Below are 16,302 nucleotides of genomic sequence, written 5' to 3'. Positions count from 1 at the left end.
GGCCTACCATCAAGGTTTCAGTGTGTCTGTGTCCAGTGGCGGCTCCATGGCTTCTCTCTGACTCTGCCTCCTTTCTCCCAACATTCAGTTTAGTTTTCCATGCCTACCTAAGTTCTGCCCTATCAACAGGCCAAGGCAGTTTCTTTATTCACCAATGGTATTCACAACATACAGAGGGGACTCCCACATCACCAGATTTGTGTTAAGAATTCGTTGGATTTAATGTTTTCTTTGACTGAGGAATCTATTTCCTCTATAGTATCTTCAACATTTGAGATTTCCTCTTTCCATCCCTTGTATTCTGTTGGTTATACTTGCATCAGTAGTTCCTGTTCATTTACCCAGATTTTTCATTCCCTGAATTCCCTTGGTTTGTTTTTTTCTTTATTGCCTCTATTTCAGTTTTCAAGTCACCTGTTTGCTTGTTTTTTCTTTGTTTTCTTGAGTTTCTTTAAGAGATTCATTGATTTCTTCCAAATTTTTGTTTGTCTTTTCTTCAATTTCTTTAAGGAAATTTTTCATTTCTTTTTTAAGGGTTTCTATCATCCTCATAAAGTTCTATTAAGATTGTTTTCTTCTGATTCTTCTGGGTTAGTATGATCAAGTCTTTGGTATGGGACAATTCTGTATTCTGTCAATTATGTTTTAAATAAATGCTGATTGGTCAGTAGCCAGATAAGAAGTATAGGCGGGAAAACCAGACAGGAAGTAGAGGTGAGTCAATAAGAACAGGAGAATTCTGGGAAGGAGGAAACCTATTTCTCCACAGTCCTGTCCAGGCACTGAAGAAGGAAGATGTGACCTGCCCCACCAAAAAAGGTACCAAGCCATGTGGCTAACATAGATAAAAATAATGGGTTAATATATGTTATAAGAGATTCAATTTGGAGCAACAGTCTGAGCTCTTAAGGTCCAAATGAGGAGCAGAAGGAGGGAGAACATGAGCAAGGAAGTCAGGACCATGAGGGGTGCACCAACCCACTGTGACAGTGGAACTGATCTATTGATAGCCCACCATGGCCAGCTGGACTGGGACTGAATAAGCATGGGTTGAAACTGGGCTCTCTGAACATGGTGGACAATGAAGGTTGATGAGAAGCCAAAGACAATGGCACCAGGTTTCGATCCTAACACATGAACTGGCTTTGTGGGAGCTTAGCCAGTTTGGGCGCTCACCTTCCTGGACCTAGACAGAAGTGGGAGGACCTTGGTCTTCCTGCAGGGCAGGGAATTTGAACTGCTCTTCAGTATGGAGAGGGAGGGGGAATGGAGTGGGGGGAGGAGAAAAGGAGTGGGATAGGGGGAGGAAAGTGGGGGAGAAGACAATATTTGGGAGGAGGGGGACAGAAATGGGAAATGGGAGCAGGTGGAAATTTTAATTAAAAAGAATAAAAATAAATAAATAAAAGAGTTAATAAGAAGCCTGAGCTAATGGGCCAAACAGTTTATAAATTATGTAGACTTCTCTGTGTGATTTTCTTTGGGGCTTACTGGCTCTGGGAACTGGGCAGGACAGAAACACCAACAAGCAGGCCCTCATGTTACAAGTCTTTCTGTGGTGTGGCCACTGGATTCAGTGTTATTTTGCTGCTTTCCGGGTTTTTGAATGAATGTTTGCATTGGCACCTACCCATCTCTTCCTCCAGTTGGTGCCAACAATTTGCCTCTTGGTCAAATCCTTGCAGTGGCTCTCTGTGTCTTAGAGAGCCACTCAAGTCTCTCTTGGCCCACTGTCTTGGTCCATTGTGTGTAGTTGAGGTCCTCTGTCTGCAGCTGCAGCTCTTGGTCCACTGTGCAGTTGAAGCCTGTAGTTCAGAGTTCCTCTGAGGTTGCAGGGGTTGGATGAGTTTTGGGGTGGAGTGGGCATGTAGTTTACAGGGTTCAAACAATAGATGGGTATTATTTTTTAATCAAAATCATTATACGGTACAGATTAGGTAGCACTCCACATTAAAAATGCAAACTATTCAAAAATATTTCTGTATTAGAGAATATCTACCAAACAGAGAAATCTATGTGGCAAATAATTCTTCTAACAAATCCAAAGGGATTTGAAGCAGAATAATAAATTTATGGCTCTTCAAAATTCTTTGATTATTCATGTTAATTGGATGCATAAATCTAAAGGTACATCATCGAAAAGAATGAGATATTTCTAAGAATGATGACTTACCATTTAAAAATTAATGTTTTGCATGAAAATTTCATTTCACAGTAATGCCTGGAAAGGAAAAATGTTCCTAGGAAGAACATAATCTCAGATGGCAGGCAGATTCATATTGTAGTCGTCTACATCTCCCACAGAGTTACGTTTTATTCAGGTTGATAGTCTGAGGGCAACAAGTTTCTGACATTATGAAAAATAACAAAGGGGTGTCTATAAGTCATCATATCTCACTGTGCTTTGCATAGATATTTTGTCTTCGATACACAAGCCCCTGCCCAACGTGTATTGTATCAGCTTTCTGACATTTTCTAAAGCTTAGTGAGAGTTTACTAAACATAGCTTGTTTGGTCATACTAACATAGCTTGATGTCAACACAGCCATATTGGAGAGAGCATCTATCAGGGGGATAAAGCATATCTAACATACAACAATAAAATAGGGAAAGGCTTGCTAGTGCTGTTGCCTGTGTGTTCAGGTATTTCTTTATGAGCAGAAGCATTGAGTATGTAATTCTTATCACATTAACTATTACAAATATTTGGGGAAATGAAGGTTTCTAGACTATTTTTGCTTGTGTTATCAGAACATGGCACATACTTTGACTATGCTAGATCCCCACTTAGCAGCTAATTGAAGAGATGAGTAAGTAATCTCAAGTCAGAAGAACATGTCTACAAATATCCATTGTGCGGTTATCATATGAAAAGCACTGAGGCACAGATGTGGCTTCTCTGAATGTAAAGATTAAATTAAATGATAAAGAATGTACAAATTACTACATAGTAAACATATTTCTCATTCCAGACTATTATATAACAATTTTCAGTGCAGGTATTAAGGAGAATGGAGAACTGGTCTGTTATTGTTGCTGATATTTTTGAGGGGATAGGATGCTTGAATCCAAGGCCTATCACAGGATAAATACATTTTCTACCACTGAGGACTATTTACACATATACATCTACCTTATCAAAATGGCAATGTCATGGACTGTGTCTTCAAATACATTAGACTACTTCCACACTTTGTGCTTGAATCCAGAGTTTAGGTGGGAAGAAAGAACCCCAAACTGATTTCACTTCTAAAACGTGGGATATTATTATGGCTCAAGAGATTTGTTCAAAAATTAGTTCTAATTTGAGTTCTAACTCAAGCATTAGAAGAACAATGATAACTAATATTCACTGATCTTCTAATAGGTTTTTGTGACCCTTTGTATTATAAAATCTTTGTATATGCAATACCTCATTTAAACTTCATGATAACTCTACAAAGTACATACTAGTATTGCTGTTACTCAAAGAAGAGGAGAATGAGTCACAGAAACGTTGACTGGCTCAAGACTACAACATTGATCTTGCCAAATCACTCTGCATTATAAACTTAGGGTAGAAGATTGGTAAATTTCAAGACACTTGCCAAGGTGTACTGAGAAACAAGAAGTCCTCCAAACTATATCAGAATAAACTGGGAGAGTGCCATTACCACACAAAAAAACTTTGAAATTAATGAGACAACATTTAAGAAGAATAATTATTATACACCTATTATCTTATTTTGTAATTAAAAATCACAAGCATTGTTTGTTCTGAGCCATTATTCATGGTGAGTTTTGCTAGCTAAGGAAAAGATATTTACCTTGATTGTCTAAACAGGGTGACAAGAGACTCACTTAATTAAGCTCATTATAAACCATGTAAAGCTCATTTTTTTTCTCCCCTGGAAATAAATTTAACATACTACCTAAAACCCCATACCACCTTGATGCTGTAAGGAGCTTAAGAAGTATACAAAATTATTATTGAGTACAAAACAACTTTCCAAACCTGAATAGGCTGCCAAGTCTTCATTACTCTCTAATAAAATTTCCCAACAATTGCACCAAGTCAATTGCAACCAAATCCCTCGTCCCACATCCCAATTACCTTTTTCCTAGAACTTATCAATACCACACGGGCATCACTCTAAATATTGCCAGTTGTACATACTGTATGAACTCAACTTGGGTGCCTGGTTAACTGATTGAAAATAAAGTTAATGGGACTGAGAAGATGTCTTAGTTAATCGCCCAAGTATGCAGAACTGAGCTTGATTCCCTACACTCACATAAACGCCAGGTGTGGTGAAGTGCATCTGTGACCCTAGTGCTGCCAGGTTGTAGACAGATGCTTCCCAAAGGCTCATGGCCGACTAGCCTACCTGAAATGGTGAGTTCCAAGATCAGTGAGAAATATGAGAGACTCTGTCTCAAAAACTAAAGCAGAAAGTTATAGTTATGAAGATAATCAACGCTGACACTTTGTGTCCATTTATGCATGCATGTTCAAATACACCTAAACATCTGGGCATTAAACACACACACACACACATACACACACACACACACACACACACACACACACAGGCGTGGGGGGAATGAGAGTAGAGGAGAAGAGAGGAGAGGGGAGAGAGAGAGAGAGCGAACCACTCACATGGTTTAAATCTGTGATGCATTATATTGTATTTAGATTATATTTAGCAATGAGAGATGAGTGGAGCTGTTACTATCATTTCTGGGAAACCAAATGTGCAGTCAGCTTTGACATGCATAGCTTCATGCTAATGACCAATGACTTTGATGAAATATTGAGGAAAGTATTGGTTATATATTTCACAATCTGTAAAGTGTAGAGAGAAATTTGGATTTCCTCTCACAGAACGTAGAAACTTTGAAAGAAGATGAGCAGTTTTGCTTGTTCTGATTTGGAAAAGTAATTCCCCATCCCTGCTACTCTGATTTAGAGCCTTGGCAGCCTTTTAAAATGAATTCATAATGTCAGAAAGGAAAAGAAGTTATAGTAAATCCCGGTAAATATAAAAAGCAAAAGTTACAAAATATAAATTAATGAACTTTTAAGCAGAAGATAAAGGGCTAGAAGTAAAAGGCTAAGAGGTTACATTTTTGTGAGGTAAAGGCTAAAGGCTAAAACCCGTGAGATGAGGCATTTAACACACTCATGTAAATTTTATCAGGAATTGAGCACAAAAGCATGTAAAGACTAAAGCTGGGCATTAAGAAAAGAAAACAAAGACAAATACTTTTTAAATGAAAACTGAAGAAAGCTCAGAGATTATTGAAACAAAAGAAAAGCAAAAGAGAGGGAAGTAGGGTACGTGAGAAAGGAACACAGGGGAAGAGTTAGATTTTAGAGACCTTCCGTGACTTTAGACAGCATCCAGATAAATGGGCTTTCTGAGTTATCCATGTTTGTCCTTATTACTTAGCGCATGAATTCCACCCAGGACACAAACAGAAAAGTGGCGCCCTATTGCATGCAATGACCTCTAAATAGGAATCTCAAGCTCCACAAATTCTCTAAATTTTATCCACCAGAGGTTTCGTAAGTCACCACTGTCCCAAACCCACAAGAAAAATTTATGGGTTATGATATCACCTCAAAAACATTATGTCTTATATTTATCTCTTAGTAACTATGTGACATTGGGGGTAGTTTCTCAACCTCTTTAAGTCTAAAAATACTTATTTGAGCTATAAAAACAATGGCAATTCTAATCATGACAGAGGTATTAAAGATATCACTTCATCTGTGTCCTATTATTTGGCTTCTTCTTTATTAATGGAGATAAAATTTTGCCAAGCAGCAAACAATGTCCAGACATGTCTCCATAATTTTGGCATCCACCTATGGAACCAGCACTCATTTCAGGGTTGGTATCAACACACACTATCACATTTTAAGATTAATCCTAACCAGAGTCTCACAGAAAATATTTGTCACCAATGGTCTCAGAATGTAGCTCATTCCTATGAATCTCAAGTTGCAATTCACTAAAGAAAGAGGATGGGCAGCAGAGATCAAATAAACAAGTTAAAGAGAAGAGCTATCGAAACAATAATTTAATAATGTCTCTTTTTCAATGTTTTAGACTCCACAACATATGCACATTTTCTGTTCAATGCATTCGATACGGACCACAATGGCGCTGTGAGTTTTGAGGTAAGCTTTAGACTTCTGTTCTACCATTTGATGTAAGACATTTTGAAAGGGATTTTGTTTTTTTGTAGTAGAAAAGTTAGGGGGTTGATATTCGCTCATTTTTGAAATGTCCAAGAACACCTCCTTCCTCTATATTATGTTGTAATGCAATTGTTTTTATCTTTCCAAAGTTGAACAAATTACAACCTACATTTAGTCTACTTTCAAAGATGTGCTATCTGTTCATGCATGACTTTCCTCAACAGCATCATGAGGACAATCCCAGAAGGCTAATGATTGATCTGACATTTGCTGATACTTACTATGGGCCAGTACTTGGAAATATAGAAGTAATATACTCAATCTTTGCTGCAGGAGCCTAGTAAATGTAGAGTGATGCAAGATATGTAATACAAAAATAATTCTGCCTTCACCAGTCCTAGAAGCTTGCAATAAAAATAAAAATTTCAAGTGACCTACAGCAAAAGCATATAGTGTTCTTCATGAAATTTGGAATATAATAACCTTAATAAAATTGTGTTCTCTCTCATACAGAGAGGGGGTGGGAGAGAAAGAAGAAATATAATAGATGTCCATAGATTCAGAGACAGAGAGACAGATAGAGAAACAGACATTAACTATGATTAGAGAAAATGTCTTTTATGGGATTCATCTGAGACTGAGCAGGTCACAGGTAAGAATACATTTAAATGTGGATGCTATAAATGGAATATCACTTGGGACAGCTATCTGTGACTTTTACATTTGGTAAGAAACTTGGGAGAAAACAGGCTTGCTTAAATTCTGAATGATTGTATTTAGTCTCCGGTAAGATGAAGTATCTATTTTTTTGAATGAGCAAGCTAGGATTTTATTGTTTTACCTAAAATGCTTTATCTCTTCCATTTTCTTCACTATAATGAAATTACTCCTAGTTATAAACCAACCTTTTTTCACTTATTATTGAAGTAATAGAAAAGAGGCATTTTTGAAAAAAAAGTCTTTCCACACGAATCATCTTAGAAAAGATTATAAAATGCACATTTAAATACATAACTAAGATAGAACCCAACTTTACAACATAATTGTTACTTGATGAATATTTCACATAAAAATACTCAATAAGAAAATTCAAAGAGGGACATAGCATAATTATTTTAAATAATTAACTTATAGTTGTTGAGAATAATTGATAGCTAGTAAGAGAATTTATATTTCAAAATATTTACATATAACTGATATTTAGTATTTGTGCTGTACAGGATTTCACCAACATGTACAAACTCTCCCAACAATGAGAACAGCTTCCCTAGTCACATCATAAATTCCAAATAATCAGTTACGATCAGTGTTAATGATCCCTGTAGGTATTTGTAAACTAACCTAGTGACTGAGGAGGTTCCCACCTTAGATGTGTTACTCAGCATTGCCTTCTCAGAAAACAAGAAAAACAATTCAAAATTCTTAGTAAAGATTCTGCTGAATGTGCTTTTTTTTTACACCACCATAAACTCAAAATTTAATATAGTCCCAAATTGATAAGTCCATGTAGGATGTAAATAAAATGCTCTTGCCCTGCTTTGCTCTTCTCTCTGTGTTTTCCAGACTTTGGGGTTTTTTTTATTAGTTTATTCAGTGGTTAAAGAAAATTAGAAGTCTTCTTTTTCCCTGTATCTTAATACTGGATTAAGTTATTTTCAGATTTATTTTAAGTGCCAATAATGCACATATATGAGGGAATAAAACATCCAATCACGTTGTTCATTTCTGATACTAAATGAAGTTTACCCAGCGGTATCGTAGAAAATTAAATTGAATTCTAGTTCCTTTTCAGTATGGTGTACCAAATAGTCTGTAAGTTACTCAAGATTTTAGAGACGCATGTTAAAAATCAATGGAAGGATATAATAATGTTTTTTTTCATGTAACACATGATTATAAATAAGCCTCTTTTTCAAAAATGTCTCTTTATATTCATTTTTCCTTTTATTTTGTGGTGTATGTATGTGTGTGTCCATGTGTGTTGCCATGACACATACAATTCAATCAGAAACCAATTGGAAGTCATCAGTTTTCTGTCCCCAGCATGAGGATTAGACGGCAAGAGAAATCAGAGCAAGTGTGTGTGCAATATCAGTCTCCAGCTTTAAACAGGAATGAAAAATGATGACTTGGAAATGACCAGAGAGGAGTCAGGGTTCTGGACTAAAGTGATAATGGCCAAGAGTGACTGTACCTGCCTGAGCTCAGTATGAGTATTAAAAGTGACTTTTCATAGGAGGGGACAAAGGTTTTATTGCCATCAATAGACTCCACTGGATGGGACATATTATCTAGAAAGGAGGCAAAAGAATATATGCAGTAGACCAACACAGATATTTTAAAATAATACAATTTTCACTGTATCTTGTCTAAAAATACCATGTTGGCAACATAGACTAATAATACAGATATATTTATTTATAATTTTAAAAGACAAGTGTGTCACTACGTCCTGACACTGTTATAAAGCATAAAAAATAATCTCTATCATTTGGGAAGATTTTGCCTTCTAAGAGACCTCTATGGTTCTTTAATGTTAAATTTGGTGATTGTTTTATTGTAGGAAACAATTGCTCTCCCAAGGGAAATTTTAATGTAATGGAACAAGTATTTAGCAATACCATCTTCTGTCATCATGTGCAGATATTTAAGGGCTGTTATGAAGGGCATTAGAAATGGTTCTTAGTTTTGAATATTCTCACCATCTAAATAATTCATTGTACCTAAAATGCCTTTATATTTGAGGAATGCATGATACCTAGTGAACCATCTATGCATCATCTAGTGTAGTTACAATCGCCCTGCAGCGCTTTAGCAAAGTGACAAACCTGGGACATTGGTGTCAATGGTGGAGTTTATGAGAGGCTGTTCTTATAATCTTGTATTCTGAATAGATACTATCTAAAATTGGATTTTTAATATCGAATTAGAATATTAATTAAAACAGTGTTTCAATCTGATTAACAGAATTCATAATTGTTTGAGTTATACACTTTTCTCTGCCCTTCCTCTCACCTCTCCTTCAACCCTCTCCCGTGGTCCCCATGCTCCCAATTTACTCAGATCTTGTTTTTTTATACTTCCCATGTAGTTTAGATCCATGTATGTATCTCATAGGGTCCTCGTTGTTGTCTAGGTTCTCTGGAATTGTGAATTGTAGGCTAATTTTCTTTGCTTTATGTTTTAAAACAACCTATGAGTGGATGCTCAATCGTACCCACAAGAATATATACTCAACTATGTTCATATCAGCATTGTTTGTCATAGCCAGAATCTGGAAACAACCTAAATGTCCCTTGACCAAAGAATGGATAAGAAAAATGTGGTACATTTACACAATGGAGTACTAGACAACAGATCACACTGAATCTAGAGTAAACATATTCATGAAAAGACTAGATGACTAGCTAAACCATGTGAAATTATGACAGATTTTTATCTCAGAATTGGCATTCACTGTATCAAGTGCTTAATTGTTAGCAATAATAGCTACTCAATGATAAAAAACATGCTTATATAGCTGTTATTATTTTAGGCATTATATTGAGTTAATTACATAATATTAATTTCCGTAACCCTTCTAGGTAGTATGGTTATCTCCTCTTAGCAAATGAGAAAAGGGAGTCACAAAGTTAAATATTCTGCCCTAGTTACACAGAATGTATAACTCTCAAGATTCAAATTTAGGCTGCCTGGCCTCAAGCCGTGGTTGGCACACATATAATTCTCCAATTTCATATACGTCTCACACCTGAAATCCCCACAGCTGGCTGAATTTTGTCTTTAAAGAGACTTCATACTTTAGAATTGTAACAACATAAATGAATAGATAACAGAGAGATAATTCATATACATTACAGCACATGCATAGTATTAATGTCTCCAACAAAGTCTACAGTAAACTATAATCAAATGTGTTACATCTGTTCAACCAAATATGGTAAGAACCGGAGCCGCTATTGGCCATCTATCAGTGTACTCACTGAACACGTGTTTAGGCTTTTCCCAGCCTCTTCTGCACTGAGGAAGGGTTAACTGAGGATTTGTGGACCGAGAGTGGTGGGAATGGTTTTCCATTGAATTTCCTCTGTGGAAATTGCAAGGGCAAGTGTCTCAGAAGACCTTTCAGCATAATAGAAGGGACCTGGATCCTTGACGAACCAGAGTCCCCTTCACGTTATTTCACGGTGTATAAGTTATAAATTATCTCTTATTTTTGCAGTCACAGATGAAGCTTTTAGTATCCTTTGATTAAGGTAATAAATGGTGATAATATGTAGATAGGTAGCTAGATGATAGAGAATATATAAGAAATAGATAAATGATAGGTAGATAATAAGATAGATAAATCAAGATGATAGATAAGAGATTTTAGATGATAGATGAGATATAGATATATAGATAGATTGATATATAGAGATAGATAGAAGACAAAAAATGATAGACAGACAGAAAGATATAGATAGACAATAGACATATAAATAGAAGATAGATAGATAGATAGATAGATAGATGGAAGATAGATAGATAGAAAGAAAGAAAGAAAGAAGGAAGGAAGGAAGGAAGGAAGGAAGGAAGGAAAGAAAGAAAGAAACAAAGAAAGAAAGATAGATAGAAAGAAAGAAAGAAAGAAAGAAAGAAAGAAAGAAAGAAAGAAAGAAAGAAAGAAAGGCATGTTCATTTACTTTTGGCACAAGGATTCACCAAAATAGATTTTAGCACTAACTTTCAGCTCTTCTTCCACGCTCCCAAAACGTATTTTTAAGTTCATAATTTTTAAATAACTACAGTAAAAAATGAAAGATTGGACTCTTTGCTATGTGTTAGAGACAACAAACCCAATTATATGATAGACCAACTTTTTTCGGTCATTTAGACAAGTGATTGGGAATCAGGGGTGAATCCTACTCATCTCGAGCAAAGCCTTTAAAACCTGAGGTCTTAAAGAGCAGTTGGCATACTTTCCTATAACATACCAAATAATTTTTTTTTGCTATTTTGCAATTCAGGCAGCCTATTGCAGTTCATTCTACCAAATCACCAGTTCTACCATTATCACCTTGAGATAATTCATATTGCTGAGAATTTCCCAGATTGTTCATGTTATTGAAATTGAGTTTAAGTGTTTGTTCTGTCGTAATAATTCTGAAATAGGTACAATTGCTACTACACGTATTTGATGAGTTGGAGCTGAAAGAAAATGGTGTTTGCAGACAGCTCAATTCACGCGGAAAGAAATATGAGTGGCACCCCCTGGAGTTAGGCAGTGGAGGCATTACCTCAAACTCATAGCTCTGTTATTCAGTGCTGACAAAATAATCAGTTAAGTTTATAGAAAACATTCTAGATGTGCCACTTTATTAAATGGCATAGCTATTTTCTTTGAAATGTCAGGAGGGCATTATTAGTCAATGTTTTCCATTGCTATAAAATTCCATTTTATCTATTTTTTTCATATTTGGCTTTCATTTACACACACACACACACACAGAGAGAGAGAGAGAGAGAGAGAGAGAGAGAGAGAGAGAGAGAGAGAGAGAGATTCTTCCGTGTACAGAATTCTATCATTGTTTTCTGGTCATTTCAGGAGCCTCTGGTCTCTCTGAAGGCATCTCTAGAAATTGTTCAACTTCATTCATTCATTCAACAAATATCCATCAAGCACACTATGTGGCAAATACCCTTCAGTAGAGGCAGAAGTGAAGAAAATAGGAAGAAATGCTTGTCTTGGTGAAAGCTGCATCCCCCACATTTAGAACTAATTTCTGTAGAGCCCACCTGTTTTCAATGTGAGGGTTCCTCACCTGGGCAAACATTCTGTGGATTCCCCAGAACTGAGGCCCTGCTACCGCAGTCTAACTTTTCTTGTCACCTCATCACTCCAGCTTCCTCATTTCTTAACATCAGAGGTCCAGCACTTTATGGCCCAGATGCTTTCCCCTCCACTTTCTGTAACCTCCAACTACATGTCCTGTGACTCTCTTGTGGCCAAGGCCTTCATAGTCCCTAAAATTTTGGAACCAACAGAGTATAACAGTGAAGAAAAGTATACATATAATAAATATCTGTAACTGTTCCCATGGTCTGATGACCAATCTCTTTTTTATAACTCATTTTATAATAACTGCTTAATATTATCCATGTTTTGCACTTACATACAAATGCAGGTAGCACAGAAATCCCATATGACATGCAGTACCTCTTTTTTATATCATAGGTTAATAGAACATTCTTGGTCCAGTTAAGGAATATGAACACATTATTATTAACTAAATTCCATGCTATATTCAGATTTCCTTGGGTTTTCCTGGATGTCCTTTTTCTGACCCAAGTACCCCATTTAGGATTACATTTTATTTATCCCTGGCCACATTTGATTTAGACATAATGTCGCCTTAGATTCTTGCTAATGCTGAAAGCATCTTAGGCTTGCCTTGTTTGTAACCATCTTGAAAATTTTGAGGAGGTATTACTCAGGCATTTGGTAGAATACCTTCCTTCAGATTTCTATGATGGTTCTCTCTTGATTACATTGGGGTTATTGGTTTGGGAAATGAGGAGTGGAGAGGGAGAAGGCTATTTTATCATGTAGAGTGAGTTCAGACTGTCCAAATGATTCATGAGAGTAGATGTTGACCTTGTTTGACTGCCTAAAACAGTATTTGTTAGGTTTTGTAGTACAGTATCTCCCCAATTGCAAAACAATGCTCATTAGAAAGAAATCATTGCGCATGAAGGGAAGCAGAGGAGGTAACTTAGTTATTTGGAATTCTACATGGACAATCTGTCCTTCCATCTCCAGGCAGAAATAAATAATTGCAACACTTATTTATATTACTGTGGGCTCGTGGATGTTTATTTTATATCTTGCATTAAAAGCCTGTGTGAGCCCACTTATCCTGATGCTCATACTGTTGTAGTATAGTCAGGAAGAAATGTTTCTCTTGGCTCTACTGGCACTTTAACTTACCTCTATTTAAAACTGTTGAGACTAAAATATGCATCTTAAAAAACAGAAAATTATGCCACATGAAAAATTTTCAGTGCTAGTAAGGTCAAGGGTCCTGGTTACAATCTGTTCAGTCTCCACAATCTGAAGTCAGTATCTGTGGCTGTCAGGTGAGGTTGTAACCCTGGACATACACCTATTTGACGGCCTCTTTAGGCCACTCCTACCATCCAATAGCATTTATATCTGCACGTAAATACACAAACTGATTCTGCTGACTTTTCAGAGACCCCTTTTCTAATATGTTTATTATAACTGGTGTAAACAGTTATGAATTTCTGCCAGGCAGTGGTGGTGCATGCCTTTAATCTTAGCACTCGGGAAGCAGAGACAGGTGGATCTCTGTGAGTTTGAGGCCAGACTGTTTATCAGGTGAATTCCAAGACAGCCAGTGCTACACTGAGGAACCCTGTCTCAAAAAACACTGACACCTCTAGCTGTTCTTCAATGCTACTCGTCAGAGACTGAAGTGGACTGGAGCTCCCCCTTCACATCACCCCACAATTCTTTCCTACAAAGACAGCAATGACGGTGAGGCTCATATTGGTAGCTTGATGTTCTACATGACCACAGGCCTTGACCTCAGTTCAAACTAAAAGGGAAGACTGGAATTTGAACCAGAAGTCTGTTTCTGCTTCCAACACCTCTGTTCCAAGCTCAGTGCTGTGATTTTTGTCACAGCCCTGAGCACCCATCTATAAAGTGAATAGCAGCACAGTGTGCATTCCTCGGGTGACATGAGCAGCTGGCATTTGCTAACACAGGGGACTGCTGAGCCAGATAGTCCTCAAAGTAACAATGTCTCATCATTATTACATTAAATTTCTGTATCTTAGGGTCACTTACCCACTAATTCTTCTTCCTTAGGAAAATGAGACAGAATTTTGGGAAAAAGGGAAAAAAGTTTGCTGCAGAATCATTTCTAAAAAGAAATATTTTAATTAATTTACATATTCAACAATAGGAAGTAACAAAATGAGTTGTTTTCTATCCATATCACTGCGCAGCATGCAAGCTTCAAATGAAGCCATGGAGGTACAGAAATTAGAGTTCAGTGACCATAACATTTTAGAAAAATAGTGAGAGAAAAATGAAGGCTATCATCATGATAACTTCAAGTTCAGGTCCATGGTTGCATAAAATTACATTTCCATTAATGTGTGTTTGTATCTCTCCGGGTGGTGGTGGATTACCATTTAAAATATGATTCCTGGGGGCTGGAGCGATGATTCTGCATTTAAGAGCATGGGTTGCTCTTCTACAGGACAAGGGGTTCAATTCTCAACACCCACCTGGCAACTCACAACTCTCTGTAGCTCCAGTTCCAGGGGATCCAGTTCCAACTTCCGGCCTTTAAAGGCACAGACATTCGTGTAGGAAAAACTCCACATCACAGAGTAAAAAAGAAATCTTAAAAAAAAAAATAACTGCTTTCAATGTGATTCTTATTGTGGTTCAAAATGTTCAGAAGTCATTGATTAAACTATTATATCAAAGCATAAAATTATTCCTGTTTTGTAAATATGATACATTTTTATGAGTCAACCATATAGTTACTTCAAAGAGGTCATGAAAGATTTTCAGTGATATGACAAAATATTTGTAATATTAAATAAAAATATAAAAGTGCCAAATAACATGTGATATTAGTCAATATTAAAATGCTGATATAAATGCAACAATGATATAATGTGCATATGTAATCCTATAACATATGCATATAGAATAAAATATATCCAATATCTATAATGCATTTAAGATCATATGTATGGCTCAGATATATGTGAAAAAATGCAGAATGGAAATATTTAATATTAGTAGATGTTAGACTTATCGGTGCTTACGGGATTTTTCAGTACAGCCTTCTTTATATTAGGGATTATATTTGTAATTGTATTTATTGTACACATATTTATGAATATTGTTTAACATTTATCAAACGCTTAAAGGCCGCCAGAAAGGTTAAATCAAATAGTTTCTAATTTAATTTAGTATAGCTATAATCACTTTCCAAGGCACTATTATTTAAAAAGATATGACTCCACCTGGAAGGCCCACGCAGGCAGATGACGCCTGGAAGGCCCAAGCAGGTTGATCAACTCTGCTACCACCCAGTCTCAGATCCAGCACTTTGAGTAGGTTCAACCCAATAATGACTCCATCCACGAGCTACTAGAGTACACAAAGGAGCTTGTCCTGCAGAATCAGCTGTCATTACGAATAGGGCCCGCCCCAGAATGAAGCTGCTGTGGCTGTAGCCCACCCGGCTTGCCCTGCTGGGAGACTGAGAGCATGGGCAGTGGTACTGCTTGCAGGCCAAGCACAGAAGCAGAGATGTGTGGCAGCCTGGAGCTCTCAGGGAACCTGCCCCCTCATTCCCTGCCTAGCTACAAGATCACTCTGACTCTGGACAAGAGCAGTACATATGAGATGAATCTCAGTGATGGTCCGGTATTTACAGTGCTTCAAAACCTTGAACCAGGCCAATGACTGGTTGAAATGAAATGAAGTTAAGCTGCTTGCATATTATACAGTATATTATACACTGCAGTTTCCAATGTCTTTACATCAAACGGATATGCAGTGAAGAGGTGGAAAAGATAGAGCGGTGCAAGCTCCGTGAAGAGAAGTGGAACTAGAGTCGGCAGAGATAAGTGTGAGAGCAGGGTACGGTCAATGGTGGAATACGTTGCCCGGTTGGGTAGGCAGGGTGTTGTGCGGCAGCCTGGAACTTGTGCAGACTGAACACACTGCCCAGCAGCATGGCCACCCTGGCTCTGAGCAATGACAGGATGTCCAAGATGAAGAAAACAAGTTACAACACACACAAGAATGTCTTAATAACTTCCTGTGCCTAGTCTGTCACCTCTGTAACCTTTAGCGAGTCATTTACTGTTTCCTATCTGGACTTTGTTGCATCCGCCTCCAGATGGGTTATTCTCAGTCAGGGTGGTCTTTGGCTGATAGAAGAAAGAATGACTAAAGCTCAGGAAATAGTCAGCAACTGCCCGGAGACTGAGTAAAGGGATGTCAGATGGAAGAGAAAGAGCTCCGCTGAGCGGGACTAGGTTCTTACTACGTCAGCCCTAGCTCTCTGTCTTCTAGA

The 16,302-nt window shown here is 37.2% G+C and overlaps 1 protein-coding gene across 5 annotated transcripts in view; it reads left to right on the top strand.

Annotated features, from left to right (window-relative positions):
• Nucleotides 1–16,302, top strand: part of Kcnip4 (potassium voltage-gated channel interacting protein 4) — a 444,990-nt gene that overhangs the window by 419,856 nt on the left and 8,832 nt on the right. For all 5 annotated transcript variants that reach the window (XM_057772069.1, XM_057772072.1, XM_057772068.1 and 2 more), the window contains exon 4: nucleotides 6,096–6,166. In XM_057772069.1, coding sequence (XP_057628052.1) covers nucleotides 6,096–6,166 — 71 coding nt within the window. The remainder of the gene's footprint in view (nucleotides 1–6,095; nucleotides 6,167–16,302) is intronic.

The sequence above is a fragment of the Chionomys nivalis genome, chromosome 6, assembly GCF_950005125.1.
Source record: "Chionomys nivalis chromosome 6, mChiNiv1.1, whole genome shotgun sequence".
In the NCBI taxonomy this organism is placed as follows: Eukaryota; Metazoa; Chordata; class Mammalia; order Rodentia; family Cricetidae; genus Chionomys; species Chionomys nivalis.
Note: the sequence above shows the minus strand (reverse complement) of the source record. Positions and strands in the feature narration are given on the sequence as shown.